Source organism: Sitophilus oryzae, unplaced genomic scaffold (genome assembly GCF_002938485.1).
Source record: "Sitophilus oryzae breed Bouriz unplaced genomic scaffold, Soryzae_2.0 scaffold_170_pilon_pilon, whole genome shotgun sequence".
NCBI classification, from domain to species: Eukaryota; Metazoa; Arthropoda; class Insecta; order Coleoptera; family Curculionidae; genus Sitophilus; species Sitophilus oryzae.
In genome coordinates, this window is record NW_022146402.1 from 136,527 (window position 1) to 162,902 (window position 26,376).

Consider the following 26,376-nt stretch of genomic DNA (forward strand, 5'->3'; position numbering starts at 1 on the left):
TAACGTTGTCATAGCGCCAATCATAATATTATCAAATAAATGATTATCAAAACGTTTTTCAAACTATAATTTGTTATATGTGTTTTAATTAGACAATTCCTTTTGTTTGTGGCCCTAAAAATATAATGTAAGTCTTTTATTTTTGCCATCATTTAAGTACCTATTTATATTTATACCATTTACAAAACTTTGGGCGTATTACGTTGGTCTTGTTTTATTACAATAAACGATGTTTAAATATTTCACTTATAAATAAAAACTTTAAATAATAAATAATATTTCACATGTTTGGCCTTAATTTTATTTAATAATTGTATAAATTATACTTTTAAATCTTATTTTTTACACATCACAACGATACTTGTTATTGTATTGTTGAATTTGTGTAAAAATAAGATTTAATAATCAAATTTAATTATTTTAGAGTAAAATTCAATAAATACGCTCATTTAAAAAGCCCGCGCTTCGATCCATTTAAAACAAGCCCTACTCAATAGATGGCGCCACTTCTGTAGGACCATTTTTCAGTATGGCAGAGTCCATTCTTTTTCTAGCTAGGTATATTCTTTGGGTGTACTATTTTTATGATTTTTATCCATTTTACAAGTATACTAGTTTTTCGGCAAGTTTCTTGCAAAAACGGGTGGCAGTTTTTTTGTTTGTCAAAATTCGAAAAAAATGGACAAAATGCATTCTCTCTGCTCCCCATGTTAACTAGCATAGATAGTTAACATATGATTAACAAATTTCTGACAATAAGTCAATTTAATAACATAAAAATAAATGATTTTACAAAAAATAATAGAGTAACATTTTTTTTAAATTTTAATTTAATATGACTTACCCTCTCCAACACATGCCAAACTCTAGGATAGAAATCTCTAGGGACCCTATTGAGGGCACCATCAAGTCTTCTGCGTCTTAGCCACTGACCTTGCCTATCTGGTTCAATCAGTTCATCAGTAGAATAATCAGCTACCAGACTTATATGGCTTTTCTATAAAAAGAATATTGATTTGCATTGAATTAATAAGCCAACTTTTAAGTTTAACAAACATAAGCTAATTTGTTAATACAGTGTGTGAAAAAAATCGCAACAAATGAGGAACTTCTCTTTGACTTTTTTCCATGTTTTGTCACCTAGCCCCACTTATCATAAAATTAATTTTAACCACAGGAAGTGGACAACAGAAGGTAACAATATTGCAAGGATTCAATATACCATCATGAAATTTAAGAGAGAAACAACCTGATGAGATACTAATAACTTTAAAATTTCCAAGAAAATTATACAAAAATGTAAAATTTTAAACATTTTTTTGCAAAAAATCATGGATTTTTCTGGGGTCGCGAAATACCACTATAGTTTGTCTAAAGAGAGGATCCCTGACAGTGATAGTTGTCATTTTAATTCACAAGCAAATGGAATTTTCAAATGTAATTTTTTGGATGTCGTCTATTGAATTCTTCATTGATTCGTTTGACAAACTATAGTTAAAATAATTGCACTACTTAAGAGACACCCTGTCTATAATAAATATATACAAAAATACAGTACACAGTAAAAACTAAAGATATTGTTACTGGAAGTATATATACGTTAGTTTTTTTTTCTCAGGTAAGATTTTGACAGACGATGACAGAAGAAAAGCAGATGGCGTCCCATACCAATCTATTTATTTTACTAAAAAAAGTTTCTAATATTTTTCAAGTTAACTATGGATGGGTTTAAATATAAATCCGTCATGCGTCGTCTCTTGTTGTTTTTAACCAGTCTTATTGGTTTATTTCAAAAATGACAGATCATATTTCAATATTATTGGTTTAACGGAACGATGAACGACAAACGGACGTCGATGCGTATGAACTCGACTTAAGATTTTTGAGAGTTGTCAAATAGGTTATAATTTTGTGTCAAATTATGTCAAATAGAAATGATAAATATTTTCCATTTTGCATTTTGGACTGTGTTATTAAGTGTGTTTCGTGTTTTTTTAAATTTTAAGTGGAGGAAAACTCAAAGGGGAAATTAAGTGTTGACCCAGGCCATAGTTTACAGTTAATATTCGGTGCCCAGAGACAGTTTGCCAGAGATTATGGCCAGAAAATTGTATTAGCCACAAATAAAGTTTGTATACTATCTTGTATATGATACTAAAAACTGGAGTATCTGTTAAATAGCAGCACACGATAGGTAAATAATCATATTGCACAATTATATTGATAAATGTAACAATAAATGGAGGAAGTTGCTTGAGCTTGAAACACGGCTTGAGAGCAGGAAATCTTTTTATATCTTTTTTTGGTACCACATACCAAAAAAAGTTTTATTAAAGTACAGTACAGTTTATTGAAGTACACCCTTGCTTATTTTGTATTAACAATACTGTAATTGTTTTTAATAAAATAACTCTTAATTTTTTTCAATTTCAATCACATTAGCCTTAGTTAGTAGTTTATTATAAAAAAAGCAAAAAAAGCGTAATTATTGTTATTATTTCTTAAAAACAATATTGAGTTTTTCGCCACTGGAAAAAAATCGACAAAATAAAAATATATTTTTTGTATAGGTACACTACTGCGTTAAATCTAAACAGAGATCAGTTTTCAGAAGTATTTTACTTAATTTTATACAGTTTTTTTTCACAATATTTTGAAGTAATCACTTGTCACTCAAATTTTAAATATTGTTACGGATTCCGTGGGCCCACTAATTTAAACTCACGATAAAATACTTAACGAATTTATTTTCTCACTTTATACACAATTACTAACTTATAACACACAACAAACTAACTATTTATAAGATTCCTTCACCAAATTGTCCGATTTTCAATTTCCACGCGGTATATTCAAATTTCAAAAACTGTCTCAGTTGTCGATGGCTCCGGCTATATACTCTATTGACTGCTTCTCGAAATTTCCCCAATTCTCGGAAAGCGTACTTCTTCATACCAGACAATTCCATTGTCTGATTCCCTTACTTCTCGACTTGACTAGTAAAAGATGGCGCCTGAAAAAGTCTTTTAATTTCTGGCGGATACGTTGCGGTTGTGCAGGCAACCAGTAATACATTTTAATTTCTGGCGGATACGCCATTTTTCTTGACATTGCCCCTTCTCAAATTTGATCGTCCCGATCAAGATTTCCCTGTCTGGTATCTCTTCAATCGATCCAGATGAACTACTTTTCATCTTACTTCTAGAGCTGCTGCGTTGAATCCGGTACGCAACATCATTTATCCTCTTGATGACTGTATAAGGACCTTCCCATGCTGGAGTTAACTTTGCCAGGGACTCCTCCCTTTCTTGCGCTGTGGGTTATATAACCATACCATATCGTCCTGTTGAAATCCCGTAGAATTGGCTCTGAGGTCGTAACGAGCTTTCATCCGGTCACTGGCTAGCGTAATCTTACTTCTTACGGCCTTATGAATTTCCATTAACCTTTCCTTCAGTTCATCCGCGTAGTCCTCTACATTTGTGGTGCCGTCGTCTGGTGATCCGAACACTAAGTCACAAGGCAACCGTAATTCTCGACCAAATAAAATCTTCGATGGTGAAAGTCCGGTGGTGTTGTGAACTGCACTTCTATACGCCATTAGGAACAGCGGTATGTGTTGATCCCAATCTCTTTGATGTTCGGCCACCATTTTCGAGAGGTGTTCTTCAATGAATTCACCGTGAATTTCTTCCAATACCTGGGTAACTTTCTTCCTTGGTACCAGTAACTGAGTTGTTACTGTCCTGCCATCCGCACTTTCCCACGTGCGCTTTAACAATCCATTCTCAATAACCAGTGAATTCCACTGAGCCCAGAGAGCTTTGAAAACGAGCCCTCTGTCCGCAATATCCTGCCACGGTGGTCTCTCGCCGTTACCTTCCTTGAGCCGTAGTATTGCTCCGATGTCTGGATCTTCCATTTGATCTTTCCTCAATTGTGTCGTCGTCCACTGTTCATCGGTTCCAAGTTTAAAACTCCTTATCATGACAGTGCCTTCACGTTGTTCCGTTTTACAGCAGTGCTTACAATCGGTTTGACAGGGTCTTCTGGATAAACCGTCTGCGTTACCATGCATTTTTCCAGCACGATGTTGGATGGTAAAGTGATACTGTTGGAGCTTCTCGAGCCATCGTGCTATTTGACCTTCAGGTTGTTTCATCTCCATAAGCCACTTGAGAGCCGCATGATCTGTCCTAATTAAAAATTCTTGGCCGTACAGATATTTATGAAAATGATCAACTGCCTTCACAATTGCTAGCAGCTCCTTCCGGGTAACGCAGTAATTCCTTTCTGGTTTGGATAGAACTCGACTGTAATATTCTATCACTCGTTCTTCGCCATCTTGCACTTGTGATAGCACTGCACCTATGCCGATATTGCTGGCGTCGGTATCCAGGATATACCTCCCTTGTTGTTGCGGGTAGGCTAGAATAGGACTTGAACATAAAGCCGCCTTAAGTCTTCCAAAGGCTACATCACAATCGGTGTTCCATTCGTAGCCGACTTCATCACCTGTAAGTCTATGTAAGGGTGCAGCTATATTGGCAAATCCCTTGACAAATCTTCTGTAATAGGTGCATAAACCCAGAAAACTTCTAAGTTCATGTTTGTCGCGAGTTTAGGCCAATCCTTGATTGCAGCGATTTTCTTCTGGTCGGTGTAAATTCCGTCTGCTGAGACTACATGGCCCAAAAATTCGCACTTGTCGCTGGAATAAGCTACACTTCTTCGGGTTCAAGTACAGGTGCGCATTCCTTATGCGGCCGAAGACTTCTTCTAAATTTCGCAAATGCTCCTCAAAAGTTCTTCCCATAACCAATACATCGTCGAGGTAAACCAAGCACGTTTTCCAAGTTAATCCTCTTAACACCACCTCCATGAGACGTTCGAAAGTGGCTGGAGCATTGCATAATCCAAACGGCATGACCTTGAATTGGTATAGTCCGTTTCCTGTAGAAAAAGCCGTCTTTTCTTTGTCTTCCTCGTCCAGACCAACTTGCCAGTATCCACTCTTTAAGTCGAGAGTGGAGAACCAGCACGAACCTGCCAGTGTGGTTAACGTGTCGTCTATACGTGGCAGTGGGTAGCTGTCCTTCTTAGTGACGTCATTGAGCTTCCGATAGTCCACGCAGAATCGTGTACTACCATCTTTCTTCGTCACCAAAACAACAGGAGATGACCATGGACTCGATGATTCTTCGATAACTCCATCTTCTAGCATCTTATCTACCATTGTCTCCATTTCTTGTTGTTTTGAAAGGGGCACCCTTCTAGGACGTTGTCGAATTGGCTGAGAATGACCAGTATTAATCCGGTGCTTCACAAAATCCGTTCTTCCACTGTTGTTCTTCTCAAAAATACTGCCATGCTTAAGCAGGAACTGCTTAGCCTTCTGTTTCTCCTCAGATGTTAGGTGATCCCATGGCTGCTCTAGATGTTTTAGTGTTTCTTTGGATGCCATTTGTGTAACAGCTGACGGCACTTCATCACATCGGGTGTCACTTCTTACAGGTTCGCAGATGGCTATCTTGTCACCTTTTTGAATCTTGACACAATTCGGGAAAACATTCGCAATTCTGATCGGTATATTCTTGTCAGTGTTCACCAATGACTTTCCTACTAAGTACCTATCTTGTTTCTTGTCGCTACTTTTACCAGTCCAACACAGCACCCAGCGATTTTCTCCACTTTACCGAATACGATCTTCTCGGTATTACCAGGTATCACCACAGTTTCCGCTGATCTTACATCCATTCTTCCTGGTCCCTCGTCTGGAGATAACATAAACTCTTCATTTCCGATATTCAGGATATTTCTCTGGTGATCGAACGAAAATCCATGTTGACGAATCACATCCATGCCCAAGATGAAGTCATCTTCAATATCTGCCACTAAAACGCTATGCTGGAACTTCAAATTTCCTAACTTCAGTTCGACGATAGCCTCTCCCCGTACAACGGCCATTTCCCCCGTAACTGTACGTAAACACACTCTTCTTCTCAGAGGCATCAGCTTCAATCCTTGCACTGAGTTAGCCCGCACCAACGATACCATAGCGCCAGTGTCCACTGTCATTCGGATTCCCTTTCCATTGACTTTCCCGTCGATCACCAAACTGTCAGCGGTTCTTCCTAGACTTCTAATGGAAAAAATCCTGGGGGCTCTGTTCTCCCCAGTCAATACTCGCCCCTTAGTATTGACTGATTTTAGTTTTCCTGGTGCCTACGTTCTCTGGATGGTGAACGGGATCGCATTTGAACGCGGCAATCCCGTTTGATGTGGCCATTCCTGCCACATCTAAAGCACCTTATGTCCTGGAATCTTCTCTGGTTCTCTGTCTGGGTGTTGTTGACTCCCTTGTTTATTAGTAGCTCACATAGTTTGTCGACTTTCTTACACATCTCCTCCAAACCTCTGTGAGTGCTTTCGGGCTGTTCCTCGACCGTTACCGATCTTATCTTCGGCCTAGGGATGGCGCTAAAGGCAGCTTCGATTTCCAGCGCCCTGACCAGTGCTTCGCTGCTGGTGGAAAATCGGGATATTTGCAGCGCCCTCTGTAATTCGTTGTCCCTCAGTCCGCTGATAAAGCACTGAGCAGCGAGTTCCTCCCTAAATCCTTCCGGTGCTTCTGGATATGCCAGGTGTACCAGCCGACGTAAGTCTGCTTCAAATTCCTGCAGACTCTCTCCGGACCTCTGCAGGCGTGTCTTGATCTGTGCCTGGTAAAGTTGGCGTCGATGTTGGTCGCCATATCTTCTGTCCAGTGCAGCGACCAAAGTTTGATATTCCTGCTGTTGGGCTGCAGGAATAGTTTGCAGGAGTTCCAGGGCAGGGCCACGCAGCGCGATGACAAGTGCCGCTGCTTTCTCCTGGTCAGTCCATCCATTGGCAGCAGCCGCTGCTTCAAACTGGCGGTGGTACATCGTCCAGGTGGTTTGTCCATCGTAGGTCGGGGCCTTGAGGTTCGCAGTTCCATGAACGCCAGGTGTTCTTACTTGTGCCTTGGTCTTCTGTAGGTCCATCTCTAATTTTTCCATTTTCTGCTGAAGGCGTTCCTCAAGATCTTCTACGGCTTCTTGAAGGTGATTTTCCTGCCGTTTTTCCAGGTCTTCAAAATTCTTCTGTAGTCGAAATTCCTGATTTTCCAAAGTTCTCTTAAGACGGTCCTGATCTTCTTGTCTTTCCCTGTGACGTCGCTCCTCCACACGAATTTCCAAATTTCCTAATATTTTCTCAAGCCGGTCCTGTTCTTCTTGTTTGTCTTGTTGTCGTTGTATTTTTAAATCTTCGAAAATTTTCTCAAGCCGGTCCTGTTCTTCTTGTTTGTCTTGTTGTCGTTGAATTTTTAAATCTTCGAAAATGTTCTCAAGCCGGTCCTGTTCTTGTTGACGTCGTATTTTTCCTCTTCCTTTTCTCTTTCTAATTTCTCCATAAAATCGCCCAATAATTTGCCCCACTTCCTCCATTTTCGCTTGCTGCTCCCTCTCGTACCAACCATAAAAATTCCCAAATTCGGTGTAAAAATCGTCCAATCCACTTAATTTCTTCTTAAAATCCTCTTGAATCCCACTTCTGACACCAATTGTTACGGATTCCGTGGGTCCACTAATTTAAACTCACGATAAAATACTTAACGAATTTATTTTTCTTACTTTATACACAATTACTAACTTATAACACACAACAACTAACTATTTATAAGATTCCTTCACCAAATTGTCCGATTTTCAATTTCCACGCGGTATATTCAAATTTCAAAAAACTGTCTCAGTGGTCGATGGCTCCGGCTTATATACTCTATTGACTGCTTCTCGAAATTTCCCCAATTCTCGGAAAGCGTACTTCTTCATACCAGACAATTCCATTGTCTGATTCCCTTACTTCTCGACTTGACTAAAAGATGGCGCCTGAAAAAGTCTTTTAATTTCTGGCGGATACGTTGCGGTTGTGCAGGCAACCAGTAATACATTTTTAATTTCTGGCGGATACGCCATTTTTCTTGACAATATATTAATTTTCTGCTATGCGTTCCAATTGCACTAACTTATTTCTTTTTAAAATCAAATAAACTACTTTGAAAATAAAATGACAGACACATCTATCACTGTCAAGAATCTTTTCGTTGGACAGAGTTATATCAGCAAAATATGTGTAGTAAAATATGTGTATAGTTCATATCAAATAAACTTAGTCACGTGATTAAGCTTGAATGGAACAGCGTTGCCCACTTTTACATATTTTCTTTTAATCAAAATATTTTAGGAAACAAAAATAAATTAATTATAAATATATAAACATTTATTATTTACATCAACAAAACTCACCTTCTTAAAGCACTTAAAGGACATAAAGGGCCATTGCTACCGCTTTCCTGTTAAAAATATTCTAATAAAGTTGCGATGATTTTTTTACGGCTATTAAGCTATCTTGTACACTTCACACTAAAAGAAGTTCTAAAAGTCTGCTAATGAAAATGTTTAAGCTTAAAATATCACATCACAATAATTCATTTAAAACAAAAACTCGTAATACAAAACTAAAGTGTCGTCAAAACGAATGACAAATGTCATGTGATATAATAAAATATATATAAATAAATAAATGTGACAACTTGACATTTTTAACAGCAGAGATGCCACCTGAATCCCCACCGGGAAATTTAAATTCCAGTTAGTCAGCCAGGCGCCGAATATGTCCATGGCTGGCAACAATGAATTTAAAAATCGCGCCCTCGATTACGTAACTGAAAGTTTAATTGATATCCAATATATGCATATTTTACTAAAGGGAAATTAAAACAACTTTCGTTGCACGTCATCAATGACACCATGCGTCGTCTTATGGAGTTTGCTGGTGGTCGTATTATGATGTGCAACGAAAGTTATTTTAATTTCCCCAATATTTTAGTGTATGGCTTATAAGCTAAGTTAGAGTTAAGTCTACTATAACCAAAGTTTACAAAATAAAATATAAGTTCCGTCACTTGTGCCGGCGGCAGGTATCAAAAGCCGCTTCACGCACGTGTTTCCCAGTGTATTACTGGTGTGTGGACTTTGGACCCAGCATACACGACGACTCACGTTTGGCGTATTACTCTGATTTTGGCGTTATTACAGAGTGGTCTCGCATGCATATGCAATGATTTTTCAAGTGGTTATTTAATTTTCATTGCAAAATGTTACTGATCACATTAGCCTTAGTTAATAGTTTATTATAAAAAAAGCAAAAAAAGCGTAATTATTGTTATTATTTCTTAAAAACAATATTGAGTTTTTCGCCACTGGAAAAAAATCGACAAAATAAAAATATATTTTTTGTATAGGTACACTACTGCGTTAAATCTAAACAGAGATCAGTTTTCAGAAGTATTTTACTAGTAAAACAAATTTGTCTAACCGACAAAAATAATGTTTCAGGAGGTATCTCCTCCCGTCGTCTTAAGCAAAAAAGACAAATAGCAAAAAAACTATTTAAAATATCTAATTAGAATTATTCAAGAACACTTTATTTTTTTACACGAAAAATTATATACTGGGTGCGTCTCAAAAGTGGCTCATCCCTATAACTTTTTTATTTTTTCAGATAAAAAAAACGAGATTTGATATGTTAGTATATGACATAAATTAGGATTGATTAACGTCTTTAATTTTTTTCGGTCACTTCCGGTTTCACCGAAAATGACTACAACTTTTGATTTTTAAACGGCATCCTCGGCATTTTTCTACTTTATTCGATAAAAAATGACACTCTGAATAGAATGACATATCATATGTCAACTTTTGGCATTCTAGCTTAAAAAAAATCTTTTAAAATTTCAATATTGAGTGTCATGGCTGTCTTAAAACAATAATTTTTAATCAAGGAGCCTTGGGAAAAATATATTTGATCGTCTAATGTTTTTCATGTCTTATTTTGGCCGGTTAAAAGATGCCCAAATGGTATTTTTAATCATATCTTAATTTTTTCAAATGAAAAGAGGGTGGCTAATTAGTATATTTGAAAAAAGTATTTTTTTACAAATAATTTGATGCCACACACTTGGTATTTCGAGTCAAATTGTCGTTATAAACCGCGTGTTACACTTTCAAATAAATCATATGTGAAACTGTTAAACGTTGACATATATGATATGTCTTTTTACTCAGAGTGTCATTTTCTATCGAATAAAGTAAAAAAAAATACCGAGGATGCCATTTAAACATCAAAAGTTGTTGACATTTTAATAGTTTCAGCTTTGAATTTTATAGTGTACGTAATTCCTGTTGGAAAACCATATTACGCACTATAGAATACTGCACTCGTGTGTAATATTATTTTTTCCAAAACACTCGTTACGTAATATACTATTACATTATTTACTGTTGATATTGTGTAACTTTATCTTTTGTGTTTGTTTTTAAAATTTATTTTATTTTTGCTATATCTTATTTATCTTGCCATGTCTAAATATTTATATGTAATACACCAATAAACTGATAGTATATTTTTTCTTTTGTAAGATTTACCATTAGGTATTTTGAAATACCCCACGTTCCCCTGCGCCTTGTCGCACATTGCGATCGATAAAAATGCGGCTTCTATTTACCCCGGCTTCCACTCCCGTTCTCCGAGGCGGCTTCTGGCTTTTGATACGCGATTTTCAAAGTGCCGATGCTAAGAGACCGAACTTATATTTTATTCTGTAAACTTTGCTATAACCTACCTTGCTTATCCTACCAGATTTGTTGCTGACAATAGAGAGATTACCTCGACCTACTGTAAAATTAATATAGTAAGAATAGCAGTACCACAAAAATAAAAGCTTATGTTTCTTAATGTCAATTAAAGAGGTGGCTGCAATATCCAGGCAGCTCCATTTTTTTAAATTGAAACTTTTAATGAATTTAAACCTTTAAAAAAATTGGCATGATCGTTTCCTGCAACAACCAGTTCGCTCAATATAACAGTACATAAATAACGACGTTAGTTGGAGCTGCCCTATCATCATAATGATTTTTTTTAAACTTGGATAAATAAAATTTAGTTTGTAAGAAAATATAAAGAATGTACAATACAAAATATAAAGAAATAATAAAAAATACAATCTTACCACTACTTATAACAAACTCCTTTCCACTTATAATATGGTACAGTAAATTTTTCATTTCAAATGGACTCAAATTGAGTAAATGTTCAGAAGCCTCATCTCCATCGCATATTAATGTTCTGGAGAGTTCGGTAGCCATAACTTGAATAATCAAACCGATTCTCAGTCTCAACATTTCCATGAAAAGTTGTGGTTCTGTTCTAATAAACATAGCAAGATAAACAAGAAGCTCTTGTGTTAACATGGCAGTACTGTCGTCTTGTCCGTATGCTTCATGAATTAACAGTCTGGAAAATCAAATTTAATTTTATTCTATTAAAAAACTTTATATTTATAATATAATTATTGGAATATATGCAATCAAGGCTAAAAAACTATCTATTGTTTTTCTGATATAAATAAAAATTAGAAAGAACTATTACCGAATTAAATTTCTAATAGATAAGAATTCGTTTCAAACTTAGAGCGCGATCGATATTATTATTCCAAATGTGCAAAATAAATTATTAAATATATTACTTTACCTCAGTTCACTTTCAGGTAATGGCGCTGTTATTGTATGTTCGTTATTTGGAGGCATTCCAACAGTAATTTGTTTCTGCCTTACCAATAAATCAGTTACTGATTTAGCCAAATCCTCAACTCTTTTACCCAGCATACCCGCCGTATGCCTTACCAAACCCCACATCTTCTGCTGACAAGCTTTCTCATATAGTCCTACAATGGAAGGAAAATTCATGATATAGCTATTTATGTAACTAGTACCTAAAATGATGTTTTTTAGGACGAATCATTACTGTTTGCGGACGAGGCGTTAGCCGAGTCAATGTGTAGATGAGTCTAAAAAACATTAATTTAATTACGTGTTACACCCACTATTTTGTCATACGCTTTTTACAGTTTTTGTTAGAACCGCATATTTGCAAATTTTCCATATTTGAAATTATAATGTTTGAAAAAGTTGGCTTATAAATTCATATCTTAGTAACGAGTTTGTTTATTTCATCGCATTTTGACATGTCATTTCGAAAATTTGTCACAAAATCACACAAATTCATCAACAATTTTAAAATGTTCCAAAAATCCCGAACATATTGCTAATAAGGCCAAAGAAATCGTGTTGGATTTACTTCCTGTGAAGTCTCGTGCCATTTACCAGAAAGAATATGATGTTTTTAATGAATGGAAAGACAAAAATGGCGTATTCGTTGTAAAAATGAAGATGTATTGCTAAATTATTTCCACGAAAAAAGTAAGTACCTAGGTACCTATTTAAAGAAGGCTTTTAAATTAAAATATTCTTTAAATTACAGTCACAAAAACATTCAAACCATCGTCAATTTGGTCGAAATATTCCATGCTGAGAGCAGTGTTAAGTGTTAAAGAAGATATTTATATTGACAAATTTTTAAAACTTATTGCTTTTTTGAAGAGGAATTCGGTTGGTTACTGAGCCTAAAAGTCTAAGGTTTTGTCCATAAAAGAGATCGGTGATTTTTTGGCCACGGCTAGTGATGAAACTTATTTACTTACTAAGGTAAGTTTGCGATAATGATTTTTAAAATATATAGATGGTTTCTTATTCCATTGTATTTGATTTTTAGGTAGCTCTTGTCATTGGCCTTTGTGGAGCAAGAAGAGAAGAATTGTACTACTCTACGAGTGCAAGACATCATAGAAAAAAAGACAACAGCTGCCTTTTAGTTACCCTTGCGGATACAAAACTAATATCAAAGAGTGTTTCAGGTGGTGAACAGAGGAACGTTGTCCAATCAGTTGAGTTGTATAGAAAAATATGCTTGTCTTAGGCCAAAAAACTGTACCACATGATTATGTCTTGTTTGTGACTGTAATTTAAGAATATTTTTAATTTAAAAAGCCTCTTTAAAATAGGTACCTAGGTACTTACTTTAAAACAAATAACTTAGCTTTTTGATATTGTTAGTATTTAATAATTTAATTATAAATATATGTATAATTTTATGTGATTTTGTGACAAATTTCGAATGACAAAATAAAACAACCAAATAACGAATTTAGACATTTTAGTCCATAAAGGTTGCCATGACGACCTTTACGGCCTAGGCCGAAAAAGAAACATTTTACGGACTGAAATGAGTCCGTAAAATAGCTGTTTTTGGGAGCGTATGACAAAAAAATAATTTATATAGTCGGTCCAATAAAAAATATATTATGACAAAGTTAGTTAACAAACCTTGTCTGTCACTTCATTTAGATACTGAATTCTTTTTTTTCTGACATTTGTTGTAAACAAAATACCAATCTATCACTGGATAGATACATCTGTGTAATCCCCTTTTTTATAGCAAGACTATCAATAGAAAACTTCTTTAAAATTTCATAGAGTCAATAATAGCAATTTTAGGGGTTGAAAATTAAAAAAATATATATTTTTTACAGTAACCTAAATCTCTGGAGATATTTAAATTATAGTATATAGCATATCATATTTAGTAATAATGTCACGCCCATGAACTGCCAAAATGCAAAGGTGGCAACATAACATTTGGTTATGTTGCCCATTTTGGCAGCTAATTATTAGCTGATATCAACTAATAAAAATTTGATAACCGGCTTCATTAAAATTATAGATAAAAATATGACAAAGTCGCTTAAAATTTGTACAACGGAAACATAGTTCATGTCACTGCTGGGATACAAGCCCAAAAATTACAACTGGAAAACAACTAGTTAAAAAATTAGAATATACCTTTCAATAAATCCCTAACTGTAACTACTTTGCCATTTTCCAACATGTCGGTGTTTGAATCTAGACCTTTTGAAGCAACCAAATACTGTAATATGTCTCCTTGTTCGTCTAACGATTCCGATTCTCTAAGCATTGCAAAAAGTTCTTCAATCTAGAAACAATACCATTATTCAACTACAGAACTCACGTCATCAAAGCCATTGACAATTATTCTGTTAACGTTACCCAAAAATATGATAAATTTGTATTAAAAAAATTAAAATAGCTAGAAAGACAGCATTGCAATTTCTTTGTATTCCTTTTATGATTGAAAATATTTATAACAAATACATACAGTTCATACCAAATAAACTTTTAGCCACGTGATTAAGCTTGGCCGGCACAACGTTGCCCACTTTTTTATATTTTCTTTTAATTAAAATATTTTAGGAAACAAAAATAAATTAATTATAAATATACCGGGTGCGTCTCAAAAGTGGCTGAACAACTTTTTTATTTTTTCAGATTACAGAACGAGATTTAGTATGTTAGTATACAGGGTGGTCCGAACTGTATTCCGGAAACTTCGGCAGCATATTCTGCAGATAAAAATAAGTAAAAAAGTTCGTATAAATGTAGGACCTAAAATGCTTAGTTTCAGAGATACAGGGTGTAGAAGTTTCATTTTTATTTCGATTTTTTCTAAATAATTTCTGAAGTAACGTCAATATTTGGATGAAAATTGGTGTTTGGGAGTTTTTTGACAAGAGAAATTTGATTTTGATGTCAATATGACTCCTACTAGTAGAGGGCGCCACCTACATGTGTTTTAATTGTATTGAAGCGTAATAACTTTTTGTCCGTGCCTGTATAAAACTATCGAGCGAAAAACTATACATCTCTGTGACTTTTTACGTAAAAAATATCTCTTTGTAAAAATTGCTACGAGCAACCGTTCTTAAGATATTTAGAAGGGAAATAGTCAATACATGTCATTATATTGACGAAAAATAAACACGTTCAGTTAGATAGTTATTTCACTGAAATAATAAATTTGGGAAATTTTTATTTTTTTTAAGTTAATCATAAATTTTTCTGCAAAAAATGATAAAACAGTTTCTGTTGAACTTTTGGCACAAAATCGTTTCAAATTTATGATTTCAGTCTAATAACTATTTAGTCAACATGTTTAATTAATGTCAATGATGACAGGTATTGATAATTTCGATTCCAAATATCTCGAAAACCATTACTCATAGCGATTTTTACCAAGAGACCTTTTTCACGTAAAAAACGTCGTGAGTGTATATTTTTTACTCAATAGTTTTATACAGGTACGGACGAAAAGTTATTACTCTTCAAACCGGTTAAAAATATGTAAGTGGCGCCCTCTACTAGTAGGAGTCATATTGACATGAAAATCAAATTTCTCATGTCAAAAAACTTCCAGACACCAATTTTCATCAAAATATTGACTTTACTTCAGAAATTATTTGGAAAAAATCGAAATAAAAATTAAACTTCTACACCCTGTATCTTCGAAACTAAGAACATAGGACATACATTTATACGAACTTTTTTACTTATTTTTATTTGCAGAATATTTTGCCGAAGTTTCCGGAATACAGTTCGGACCACCCTGTATATGACATAAATTAGGATTGATTGACAATTCAACTGTTTTTGGTCACTTCCTGTTTCACCGGAAATGACTATAACTTTTGATTTCCAAATGGCACCCTCGGTATTTCGTTACTTTATTTGATAGGAAATGACACTCTGAATAGAATGACATGTCAGATGTCACCTTTTGACATTTTTGAATATGATTTATTTGAAATTGCAACATGCGGTTCATAACGACAATTTGACTCGAAATACCAAGTGTGTGGTATCAAATTATTCGTAAAGAAATGCTTTTTCCAAATATGCTAATGAGCCACCCTCGTTCCATTTGAAAAAATTGAGATATGATTAAAAATACGATTCGGGCATCTTTTAACTGGTCAGGACAAGACATTAAAAACATTAAACAATCAAATCTATTTTTCCGAGACTCCTTGATTAAAAATCAGTGTTTTTAACACAGCCATAGCACTCTAGATTCACATTTAAAATAGAATTTTATTTTCAGAGAAAATGTCAAAAGTTGACATATGATATGTCATTCTGTTCAGAGTGACATTTTCTATCGAATAAACTAAAAAAAATACTGAGAGTGGCATTTAAAAATCAAAAGTTGAAGTGATTTCCGGTGAAACAGGAAGTGGCCGAAAACAATTGAATACGTCAATCAATCCTAATTTATGTCATACTAACATACCAAATCTCGTTTTTTGAGAAAATAAAAAAGTTATGGGGGTGAGCCACTTTTGAGACGCACCCGGGATAAACAGTTATTATTTACATCATCAAAAATCACCTTCTTAACAGTACTTAAGGGAGATAAATGGCCATTACTACCGCTTTCCCGTTAAAAATATTATAATAAAGTTGCGATGCGTTTTTTACGGCTATTAAACTAACTTGTACACTTCGCACTAAAATATGTTCTAAAAAGAACAATGTTCAACTGCAAGATCTACTAGTAAACATTTTCACGCTCAAAATATCACAAAACTATGTATTTAAACCAAAAACTCGTAATACAAAACTAAAGTGTCAAAACGAATGACAATGTCAGGAAATAAAAAAATAAATGAGGCAACTTGACCTTTTTTACAGCAGAACTATACCACCCGAATCCCCAGCGCCAAATTTAAATTCCAGTTAGTCGGCACGGTACGATGCCGAAAATGTCCATGGCTGGCAACAATGAATTTTAAAATTGCGCCCTCGATTACGTAACTAAAAGTTTAATTGATATGAAATATACCTGTGCATGCTCTAAATCAAATGAATAGTTAAATAAGCTCCTACCTCTGTGTCTGCATACGTCTGAGATTCACTCTGGGCTTTATGTCTAGAAATAGATAAAATAGGAGGTTCTTTTTTCGTTTCAGCGTTGTCTTTTGCAATTTTTTCTGGCGATTTAATCTCAATCGCTTGACCGTCGATTGCGTCAGCCACGTTTGAGGAAAAGAATATCGATCCCCGTCGTTCTAACGTAGCGTTGCTTTCCATTCCCAAAGTTTCAGCTAGAATAAAACAATTTACTCGTATTAAAAAAATACATCATTTGAAACATAAAACACAAGAGCTCTAAAATAAGAATCCCTTCTCATTCTGGACCTCATAAACCCATAACGAGACCCATAGGCATCTTATAAACTATGGAGATACAATGATGATAAAAGACACAAAGATTATGAAAAAAGACAAACTGTTTTACTGCACCTTACAACGTACAGTGCCATAGATAAGTCCACACACATCATATGAGAATTTGTTTTATTAATCGGTTTAGGTAAAACAATTTTACGTTAAATGTCAAATTTAACATTTAAAGTAAAATATGGCTAAAAACTTTGTTTATTGGCCGAAAGTTGAACAACTTGATCTAACAAATGGTAATGGTATGGTAGGGTATTAAGATCGGCAATTTTTTTTTTATTTCACTCAAAATGAGTTATTTGGGTCATAAATGACCTAAATACAAAATATTTTCATGGTGTCTGTCTGTCTGTCTGTCCGTCTGTAACACGATAACTCCACCGCTAAACCGATTTAATCAAATTTGGCACAAAAATACTGTGGCCATTAGTTTTTGGTAAGGGGGTATGGGAGGGAGTTAAAAATTTTAAAAAATCGTAACTCCAAAATTACAGTAGCTAGCGAAACGCGGTTTTCAATTTAAGAGTAGGAATAATAGTTGCAACATTTTTTGTAATAACATAAAAATCAGTCAAAGTCGCAGTTTTTGAGAGAGAAAAAAATATCAAGTACGGGCGGCTATACGTGCCTCCCGGCGCCAATTTTTTTATAATTTAACATGAATGTATCAATTTTCGAAGTAGGAGCAAAAGTAACTGATGGTATACTCTGTGTTGCGTTATAAGATTTCGACAGACGACAGAAAAAAGGCAGATGACGTCCATACCAATCCATTTATTTCACTAAAAAAACTTTCTAATATTTCTTAAGTAAACTATGGATGGGCTTATATTATATAGATCCGTCATGCGTCGTCTCTTGTTTTTAACGAATCTTATTGGATTATTTAAAAAATAACAAATCATATTTCAACATGATTGGAATGACGGGACGATGAACGACGAACGGTCGTAGATGCGTATGAACTCGACTTAAAATTTTTGAGACTTGTCAAACTCTTACCAAATTATAGGTTATAATTTGGTCAAGTTATGTCAAATAATCTGGCGATAAACATTCGCTTTTACGTTTGGGTTCGTGTTATTACGTGTGTTTTGTGTTTTTTTTTAAGTTAAGTGGAGGAAAAATCGTAAAAATTAAGTTAGACGCAGAGCACAGTTTGTAGTTAATATTGGGTTAATCAATAAAAAAATGTAGAAATAAAAAATGTAACAGTAAAGTTGTAAAAAATTGAAGGAAATACATAACTAAGAATATAAGTTCCCCGTTTATGCACATGACATCCTGAATTCCTAACCTAACAAAATTTATTTTTCATAGACTGCATATACAATTTTTGTTTATGATGCAATGCTCATCGATCAAATTAAAAAAAAAGTATTATAAAATATCTTGTTTAACAAAACTATACTATATATGTATATAGCAGGCATTATTTTTAAAGAAAATGTAAACTTAAGTTGAATAATTAGAGAGAAAAATGATATATGAATAATGTTACCTCAATATATATGTAGGACAGTAATTCATGCAAGCTATATTTTTTACAACATAATTTAACTTTTGATTAAAAATTATTAGTTTTTTTTCCAGAAACCCTATTTTTAGTAATTTATTTCTTTAAATGCTAAATTTGACAGATATCCAAGGCTATTTAATTCTATTAAATTTAATTTTTACGTTATTTTTTAGCTTTTTCGATAACTGGATAGTTCACCATTTTAAAGGTCACTGAATATATTTTTAATGAACATAGAAAGCATGTTTAAAAACTTACCAGTTTCTTCTGGAATTTCTACCTCTAATGCAAGCATGAAATCAGAAATTTAAACATGCAGAATTACTTACAGAAATTGTAGCAGATATCTGAGGATTTTGTAAATAGTACATATTTTATTGTGTCTAAATATATCGTATTCTTAATAGTCGAGTAAAATCACTGAGAAAAGTCGCTTCCTTCTCGAAAAAATTTTTTTGAAGGTATAACCACATAACATCTTTATGAAATGATCAGTTAGGGCTTTGTGCATGTGAAATGACTAATTACGACCTTTTTGGGGGGGGTCAGAAATTTTTTATCTGGGAAAATGTCAAAAATCTGTCAAAAATGTATAACCATGTTTTTTTACCTTTCCTACGCGATAACTCCTAAACTAATCAACTTATTCACATACTCTTTTTTTTAATCGATTGAGAACACATAGGCGATGGTAGCTGAAGTAATTAAAGTTCCATAGTGAGTGTATTCTTTTTTGGAAAATGGATTAAACTTCAAACATTAACTTTATTGTATCATGATTTTCGGTAAGCGAGAAACTTTTTTATTTGAAGGAATTTTTACATAATATCTGCGTATGAAATAAAGAAGATATATTGAAAAAGTTTTTAAAACTTGTTACAACCTTCTACTACTAACATTTTTATAGTTATTCTGATTTAAATTTATCACTATCCCGTGCGCGGGCTGTAGAGAGGCCGCGCTATACCGCCCGGCCTGCATCACGTTGTACGGCGTGCTAGATGTGGCATTAATTTATGTTTTAGAGTAAATGTAGAAAATTCTTTTTAAGTAATTATTTAATATCTGAGTAGCACAAATATCGGTGTCGATTTAATACGACATTTTATTTTTGTAATAAATAATAAATAAATAAAAAAAAACATGAAAAGACATTATTTTTATTACATAATAAGGACATATCTTGAAGTTTGCATATGATTGAAACTCTTTTATTAAACTACGAATTTCTTCTTTTAATATAGGTGTTATTATTGGTGTTTTCTGATTATGCTCTTCATACCACTTACATAAAGATTTAAAAAAAGCCTAAAAAGAGCATCGGCAACTAAAGTTATTCCTTGAAAAAAGCCAGATTACGGTGTATTCAGCCTAGCCTAAATGTTAATTTCCCATGTAATCATTTAGGATTATTCCGCAATATTTCGCGAGCTTTTGAATAAATGACCAAGTGTGCTGTTATATAAATATGGTTTTGTTTTAAAGTTTGTGCTAAATCTACTAATCTTACCATCAAAGTATATGGTATCACATTCGGTCGGTAGGTGGATTGTAAAAATGGCAAGTAAAATATTGTATTTTTTTGTATTCCAGTTTAAAAAAGTTTCTTCTTACTTAACAATGCGAATAATTTGCCATGCTAGATTCTTGTTTTAAATTCTTTTCTACCCAACGTAATAGATTTTAATGGAGGATGTTAGGCTAGATAATATTTATTTGATCTCTACCTAGAACAAATAGCCATTTAATATTAAATAAATCATATAAAATAAATTATTAAAGCGTATTAAAGCGGACTCTACATATAAATATTTATTTAATATTAAATGCGATATACATACATATTTATGTATATCTATGTTTTTATTCAACTGCAGTCATATAATGTAAGTATTATTGGTTTTAAGTTAATTCAATTTTAACAATGTTCCATGCTTATTAGGCTTTGTAACAACACTTTGTTCTAGTTAGAGATCAAATAAATTTTATCTAGCCTAACATCCTCAATTAAAATCTATTACGTTGGGAATAAAAGAATCTAAAAAAAATATTCGAAGAAGAAAAAATCTAAAAAAAGAATCTAGCATGGCAAATTATTTGCAGTGTTAAGTACTATAAACTAATCGACTAAAAGACAACTACTGCTTTGATTATTGTATTACTTTTCATACTTGAAAACAGAAAATAGAAAACGAGCCGTGTCCCACCTAGACTGACTCAAACAACGACTATACAACGACTGACTATTCTAGTCCCTCATCACCGCCAATAAAACTAATTATATAACACCTTATCGATTAACATACATTTGTGGCAATAATATTTATGCATAAAATATATAGTTCTCCACAAAGTATTCTGTTCCATGGCCGCCGAAAATTACTGCTCACCGTACGAGGAAACTAGAACTTTTTTAAACTGGACTGATTTTAACAACACTTTAGTTGACAACGAATTTTTTGTCTCCAAAATATTTTACTTGCTTATCCACCTACCGAATGTGATACCATAATATATACTTCGATGGTAAGATTAGTAGATTTAGCACAAACTTTAAAATAAAACCATATTTATATAACAGCACACTTGGTCATTTATTCAAAAGCTCGCGAAATATTGCGGAATAATCCTAAATGATTACATAGGAAATTAACATTTAGGCTAGGCTGAATACACCTTAATCTGGCTTTTTTCAAGGAATAGGCTTTTTTTAAAATCTTTATGTAAGTGGTATGAAGAGCATAATCAGAAAACACAAATAATAACACCTATATTAAAAGAAGAAATTCTTAGTTTCATAAAAGAGTTTCAATCCTATGCAAACTTCAAGATATGTCCTTATTATGTAATAAAAATAATGTTTTTTTCATGTTTTTTTTTATTTATTATATTATTTATTACAAAAATAAAATGTCGTATTAAATCGACACCGATATTTGTGCTACTCAGATATTAAATAATTACTTAAAAAGGATTTTCTACATTTACTCTAAAACATAAATTAATGCCACATCTAGCACGCCGTACAACGTGATGCAGGCCGGGCGGTATAGCGCGGCCTCTCTACAGCCCGCGCACGGGATAATGATAAATTTAAATCAGAATAACTATAAAAATGTTAGTAGTAGAAGGTTGTAACAAGTTTTAAAAACTTTTTCAATATATCTTCTTTATTTCATACGCAGATACTATGTAAAAATTCCTTCAAATAAAAAAGTTTCTCGCTTACCGAAAATCATGATACAATAAAGTTAATGTTTGAAGTTTAATCCATTTTCCAAAAAAGAATACACTCACTATGGAACTTTAATTACTTCAGCTACCATCGCCTATGTGTTCTCAATCGATTAAAAAAAAAGAGTATGTGAATAAGTTGATTAGTTTAGGAGTTATCGCGTAGGAAAGGTAAAAAAACATGGTTATACAATTTTGACAGATTTTTGACATTTTCCCGGATAAAAAATTTCTGAACCCGTAATTGTAATGTATTCAAAAATAATCGAAAAAAGCAAAAGCTAAATGATGAACCAATAACTGTGCGATATGAACATTTTCCTCACAATATTCTTAAACAAATATTACAAACTCACCGTCCACATTAATAGATCTAGTCTTCTTTACAGCACCCCTAACAGACACTCTTCTTCTTAAGACGTGCCTGTTTCGATTCCTAGTCGCTGACGATACCAAAAGAGTTGATTTTTGGGACAAGGACTTCATAAGATGTTCCTCGAGATAATGATGAACTTGGGGATTTAACTCTGAAAGATTTACACGATGATATAATTTGATTAACTTCAAAATTCTGTAAGAATAATGGTGTATATTATAGCCTTGTATACGAATTTTTAAAGTAGCTCAACCTAAGACGTTTATGGATGTAAAGCACTAGATGGCGGGGCGTATTTCACAGTCTTTTACTACAGAAAAATATTTTTTGTTACTCTGAATTTTGAAGCGACCAATAAAAACAGAGAAAATAAAAATCGATAATTTTCGGACTGTGCCAATTGGTTACTAGTCGACCAGATACTTTTTGTCTATTAGATATGCTATAAAAGCTGGTAATTATACAATTCGACCATTGTAAATACCCGACAAATTCCGCAAGGCCGACGAGGCCGATGCTTTTCACTGATAATAAAAAAAAATGTTTGTTTAGATAATTTTCGAGATATTTTTTCTTTCTGAATGCACATTTTTAAAGTATTTTATATTCTTTGTCCGCTTGATCTATTGTACTGGTCGCACGTATCGAAGTTCTGTTTCTTCTAGTTTTAAAAAATGTTCTTATTTCTTTGTAGTTGTAGTGGTTGTAGTGGAAAATTAGATTAATTTCATTAAGTTTAATTAGAATGTTTAGTGTAGAATACCAGAAAGAGTTTAGTAGTGTTTTTATAGTTTATTATTTTGTAGTTAAGTAGTAGGTGAAGGGATAATTTTCGAGAGATCTGTTTTTTTTCTAAAGCCTGTCATTTTTGACATATGACACAAACATTATGTTTTTTTTAAATGGAAACATAGTTGGCCATGACTTCATAAAAAGCGCAATTTTTTAAGCTTTTCAGCAATATAGGTATACGTTTTTTGGAAAAATTACAAGTTATAGCCAATTCTTTTCTTTCTTGGCTAATTTCCATACCAATAATACCATACCAATTAGTTGGCATCAAAAATGTAAAAAGTTTTATGTTTTCAAAAAAAAATATCGTAAAATTTGTACAGCACTCAATTTAGAATAAAATAATCTAAGAATGAAATGGTCCTTTTATAAACCTGCATTAAATCAAATTAAAATAGGTATGTATGGTAACTTTTTTTTAAATATTAATTAACAGCAATTAATTAGCATTATCATAAAATATAAATAATGTGCCAACATATCGAAATAATAATTTCTTTGTTAATACGGTTTAGAATTCTTAAAATAACACGCAAAAATAATCCACAATTTACAATAAAATAAAAGTTTCGTTTAAATTTCTTAATCAGCTGATCACTATTAAAGTTCGCAGAAACTCGGGCTATATTATTACATTACTCTGAGGAAAATAACGGAAATAATCGATATTTTTTACTCCGCCCCGAAAAGTTTTGTCCTCCACGATTTGTCCTCCAGTTGGCCGCACATTTTGTCTAGTCGGTTAAGCGACTTTAAAGAATATATAAACAAGGATTATAGTTAATAAAATAATTGGATAGATGTCTATCGCCAAGTAAGAATTGTTAATAAAAATTATCCTAATACTGCACCTAAATCTGTCTTTAAACTGGAACTACTGCAAATAAACCTAATAGCTTAAAGAACTGTATTTAAAAAGACAAGTTTTGTATAAGATACTTACTATCTGGCATTCCGTCTTCGTGACATCCCAGAAAACTCAAATTCGTAATGGAACTAGTGCTCAAAAAATCGTTTAATTGGCCTAACGTTACTCGAGTGCCGTTAATATAACCAGATTTCAGCTTTTTCATCGTGGTAATCATTGCTAAGGGTATTTTACCATTTTCTGCGATAAAAAGAAAATAAAAATACTTTTACATACATAGTTTTTATTTTAATAACTTCTACACTATCGGACAAGTAGAAAAACTTTTTAAAATTGTGTCTTTTTTGTTAACGCAGGGACTAAGGCCAATTTATGCATTGTTAAAATTAAAGATACTTAAATAGTTCTTATTTAAATGAAATAATCACATGTCTCACGAAAACTTAAGCTTTTATTCAGTTAAATAAAAAACTATAGGAACAAAAATAGAGAAACTAAAAATTAATATAAAAATTAAAAGTACATAGTTGTTGCTAAACCTAATAAAATTAATAATGGGTAGAGTAACTGTGATTAGCTATAACTTCACGACATCGCTTTGGCATGGAGTCCAATAGTTTTCTTATGGTATCTGGTTTATCTGGTTCAATGGAATTCCAGGCCTCTTTCAAAATTCTTATCAAATCTCTCTTATTGCTAATGTGACTTCGTCTTACCCGGCGATCTAGTTCACAGGTTTTCAATGGGGTTAATGTCTAGACTTTGGGAAGGAAATTCCATAACCCTAATTTGTTCAGACAAAAACCATTCTTGTAAGACTTTCGATTTATGCTTTGGATCATTATCCAGGCTAAATGCAAATTATCATCAGCAAATGGAATCATCGCTTCCTTTAAGATGTCCAAATGCATAAATCGATCCATTGTTCCTTCTATTACATGCAGTGCTCCCATGCAAAGCCCGAGAAGCATCCCCACATCATGCAAGATTGCACCATGCTTTACAGTGGCTTTGGTATACTTATACTTTGGTACAAATCTTTTCCCTTCAGGGCGATGTATCCACGATATGCCATCGGATCCAAATATATTGAATTTGCTTTCATCTGAACAGGTCCTTTTTCTACTCATTCGTCGACCAGTGCAAATATTTTTTTGCAAAGGTAAGTCGAGCCTTCTGGTTCTTCTTACTTATGAGTGTTTTTTTGGCTGCTAAATAATCCTGCTTCCCTTGGCCTTCTTTGGATGGTCTTAGAGCTTATACTGACACTAGGTAGTTCACTCAAAATTCGATTTGCCGATTATTAGTTCAGGCAATTTTTTTAATTATCATTTCAATTTTTTTCGTTGTTTTCCTTGGCCGACCACTTTTTTTAATAGTCTTTAAGGAATTGCGAGTTGTGAAATTGGAAATTGTTTTGCTAATGACAGACTTATGCAAATTAAACATTGTACTTATGTCCATTTGGCGTACACCATTCCGATGTGCATTGATTATTTTTTCGCGAAGATCGCGAAGACAAATATTTTCCGCGTGGCATATTTAGTAAAAATGTAAATGAGCAAATAACTAAGTATGGTCAATTTTTATGTTGGTTTCATTATTTATGTCCCTTCAAAAATATTTGTGTCCATATTATAAATAAACACCTGATAAGATAAATTTGGAATGTGGCGAAAAATGATGGTATTGCTAAAAGGAAATATGTTTAAAACAAACATTATTTTAAATATTGAGGTTTTTGAAATCCGACGAGTTTTAAAAAGTTTCTCTACTTTTGTCTGATAGTGTAGCTATGAAAACGGGTTATTGGATGAGTAGTGGCATATCAAGAGTTGTAGGGCTTTGTCTCAACCGCTATGGTCTTTTATCGCACTAGAATAATAACAGAGCAAACCTGTCGAAAAAAAAATTCGTATTTTTAAAATGCAAAATAAAACCTTCAATCAAGTGGTCATCACCAATCAAGTAAAACCGATAGTTAATTTTTCCATCTCACTAGTGTTAATGTAAAACACATTCCAATTTACACAATACAACTTTACAATCAGAACTCCTAGGCACTTGGTGATTTTTACTAACTATTAAAAATTCAGTTTAAAAAATTAGCTAAATATTATAATTTCATGCAATAAGCAAACATTACACAATTAGCAAAATACATCTGATATTATCTTCTGAATTTTAAACATGAGAAAAATCAAGATTTATGACAAAACTTTTGAGAATGACAACTATAAAATAACTAAATATGTAAACGTCTTCAAGTATAGATTATTTTACGTTATTATATGTTAATACGCATGCCTAAAATAAAACAAATGCAAACAAACTCAAATAAACCCTAAATACTATATCTCCCAATCAAAACAAATATATAGGTACCTAAGTGCAATCGGCGACATAAGATCGTAACCAACGGCCGTCCAAGCATATTTTGCCAACTGGACTTCAGAAAATTAATTTCACTTTTGCACATGTCAATCATAAGTTCGTAATCGGATGCTATGTAATT

The 26,376-nt window shown here is 33.2% G+C and overlaps 1 protein-coding gene across 1 annotated transcript in view; it reads right to left on the reverse strand.

The window, feature by feature from the left end:
- LOC115881237 (probable phosphorylase b kinase regulatory subunit alpha) overlaps nucleotides 1–26,376 on the reverse strand; it is a 67,489-nt gene that overhangs the window by 15,957 nt on the left and 25,156 nt on the right. The window contains exons 10-17 of the mRNA XM_030898654.1: nucleotides 23,937–24,101; nucleotides 22,182–22,352; nucleotides 16,719–16,936; nucleotides 13,821–13,971; nucleotides 11,614–11,806; nucleotides 11,093–11,376; nucleotides 10,706–10,758; nucleotides 845–997 (exon numbers count right to left, since the gene is read on the reverse strand). Coding sequence (XP_030754514.1) covers nucleotides 845–997; nucleotides 10,706–10,758; nucleotides 11,093–11,376; nucleotides 11,614–11,806; nucleotides 13,821–13,971; nucleotides 16,719–16,936; nucleotides 22,182–22,352; nucleotides 23,937–24,101 — 1,388 coding nt within the window. The remainder of the gene's footprint in view (nucleotides 1–844; nucleotides 998–10,705; nucleotides 10,759–11,092; nucleotides 11,377–11,613; nucleotides 11,807–13,820; nucleotides 13,972–16,718; nucleotides 16,937–22,181; nucleotides 22,353–23,936; nucleotides 24,102–26,376) is intronic.